Below are 1808 nucleotides of genomic sequence, written 5' to 3' on the forward strand. Positions count from 1 at the left end.
GACAGAAAAGGAAGTGGAACGGAATCAAATCCCCCCTGATACGGTACAATTATACATTAATGGTTGTATGGTGAACAGCATCACTTACAAAGAGAGCCATCTTCCAGAAATAAGTTTACACAATCTCTCCTCCAATTGCATCAGGAGTTTACCAGATAATGTTCTTCCAGATCTGAAAAAGAAATGCCTACAAGAGCTTCCAAACTCATTTTTGAACAATACTAGGCTACAAGGAATGACACTGGTCTGTACCTGTGAATTCATTAAGGGCAACACCAAACCGCTAAACAGCATCATTTGTGCAGAAATGTTGAAAAGCTGTGGAAATACTTCAGCGGCCATTACTGTAGGAATTTCTCTTCTTTTACTTGTGATGATCTGTGGAATTGGGTGTGTTTGGCACTGGAAACACCATGAGACCACACGATTTACCTTACCGAAGTTTTTGCAAAGAAGAAGCAGCAGGAGAAAAGACTATACTAAAACATTCTCCTGGAGTCCCCACATTATTGGCTTAGGGCGTAAAACCCCAGCTGCAACCCGAGACCAGAGATCTGCTGCTGCGGGAACTGACATGCAGGAGAACTATGAAAATGTGGAAGCAGGTCCTCCCAAAGCTGACACAGAAACTGATAAGGAGCTGTATGAAAACACACGGCAGTCTAACTTCGAGGAGCATATCTATGGAAATGAGACATCCTCGGACTATTATGACTTCCAGAAGCCTTGTACTTCTGAAGCTCCTCAAGAGGAAGATATATACATTCTCCCAGATTAATGTTAGCTTTTCAAAATACCGAGTGTTGTTATTAGAGGATAAATATTCACTGTGACTTTTATTGTACTGATGCCTTTAGCAATCAAGTTCTGATGAAATCAGATGGTCTCTCCTTTATCTGCACCTTTTTCAATTCTCTCTGTATCACTGCGGATTAATTCTAGATCTCTTCTCCCCTTCCTTGCCCTGGATTAAATCTGCATTATGTTATATTGATTCTTCCTTCTAAATGTTGCTTGTTATCTCTTTCTTTTATCTCTACCTTTACTATCTGTTTCTGACTCAGAACTATAGTCACAGTCTCCCAAGTGGTCATCCTGTCTCTAGTTTCTACCTACGCAATCAATTTCCCATGATACTGCCAGATTTATCTTCAGAAAAATGGCCACATTACTTTATTGCTTAAAACCTTTTAATACCTCATCTTTGCAAAAGACATAACACTTATAAATCTAACTCTGGAATTCATGATTTTCCACAGTTGGTTCCAATTCACTTTTCCAATAACTTCTCCTACTAATCCTTGACTTCTCTGCTTTCATCAGAATAATCTGGAAACCTGCCAAAGCCATCCTTCAGCCACCCTACAGCTGACACCCTACTCGTCTGCCCCTCTTTCAAGCCTGCCTAAGATCAGAGCTTCTTCAGCAAGTCTTTTGAATCATTCCAAACCTGCATTTCCCTTTTTCATTTCTGATATCCTATAGCTTTTGCTGCCTCTTCAATCTGTAGGGCATTTAAACATTCGAATGTTTTTGTCATGACATTTTATTACTTAACTTCATATGTCTTAAATTACCAGCTAAACAGAAAGGAATTGCCTCATAGTCATATTTTTAGCCCAATGCCTACAATATTTCATGAGGCACTAAGTACTTACTCAATTGACAAGAATTGAATTGTGCATTGTCCTAAGTAGTTTTGAGGAAAAAAAATCTAATAAATCTATCCACTATTCATCCATCCCAGGAATACTTACTGAGTATCTTCTATCTGCTTGTGCACATGGGGGCCAGGGTTTGGGGGTACA

General features: G+C 39.4%; 1 protein-coding gene across 1 annotated transcript; it reads left to right on the forward strand.

Annotated features, from left to right (window-relative positions):
* Positions 1–307: 307 nt before the first annotated feature.
* GAPT (GRB2 binding adaptor protein, transmembrane) lies at positions 308–778 on the forward strand. Its single transcript, XM_069491934.1, has one exon. The coding sequence runs from the start codon at positions 308–310 to the stop codon at positions 776–778; it is 471 nt and encodes a 156-aa protein (XP_069348035.1).
* Positions 779–1808: the final 1030 nt, after the last annotated feature.

This window comes from Eulemur rufifrons, chromosome 17 (genome assembly GCF_041146395.1).
Source record: "Eulemur rufifrons isolate Redbay chromosome 17, OSU_ERuf_1, whole genome shotgun sequence".
In the NCBI taxonomy this organism is placed as follows: domain Eukaryota; kingdom Metazoa; phylum Chordata; class Mammalia; order Primates; family Lemuridae; genus Eulemur; species Eulemur rufifrons.

Coding starts and splice junctions, on each gene's coding strand:
- GAPT (XM_069491934.1), top strand. CDS start 308: ATGTTGAAAAGCTGTGGAAATACTTCAGCGGCCATTACTGTAGGAATT.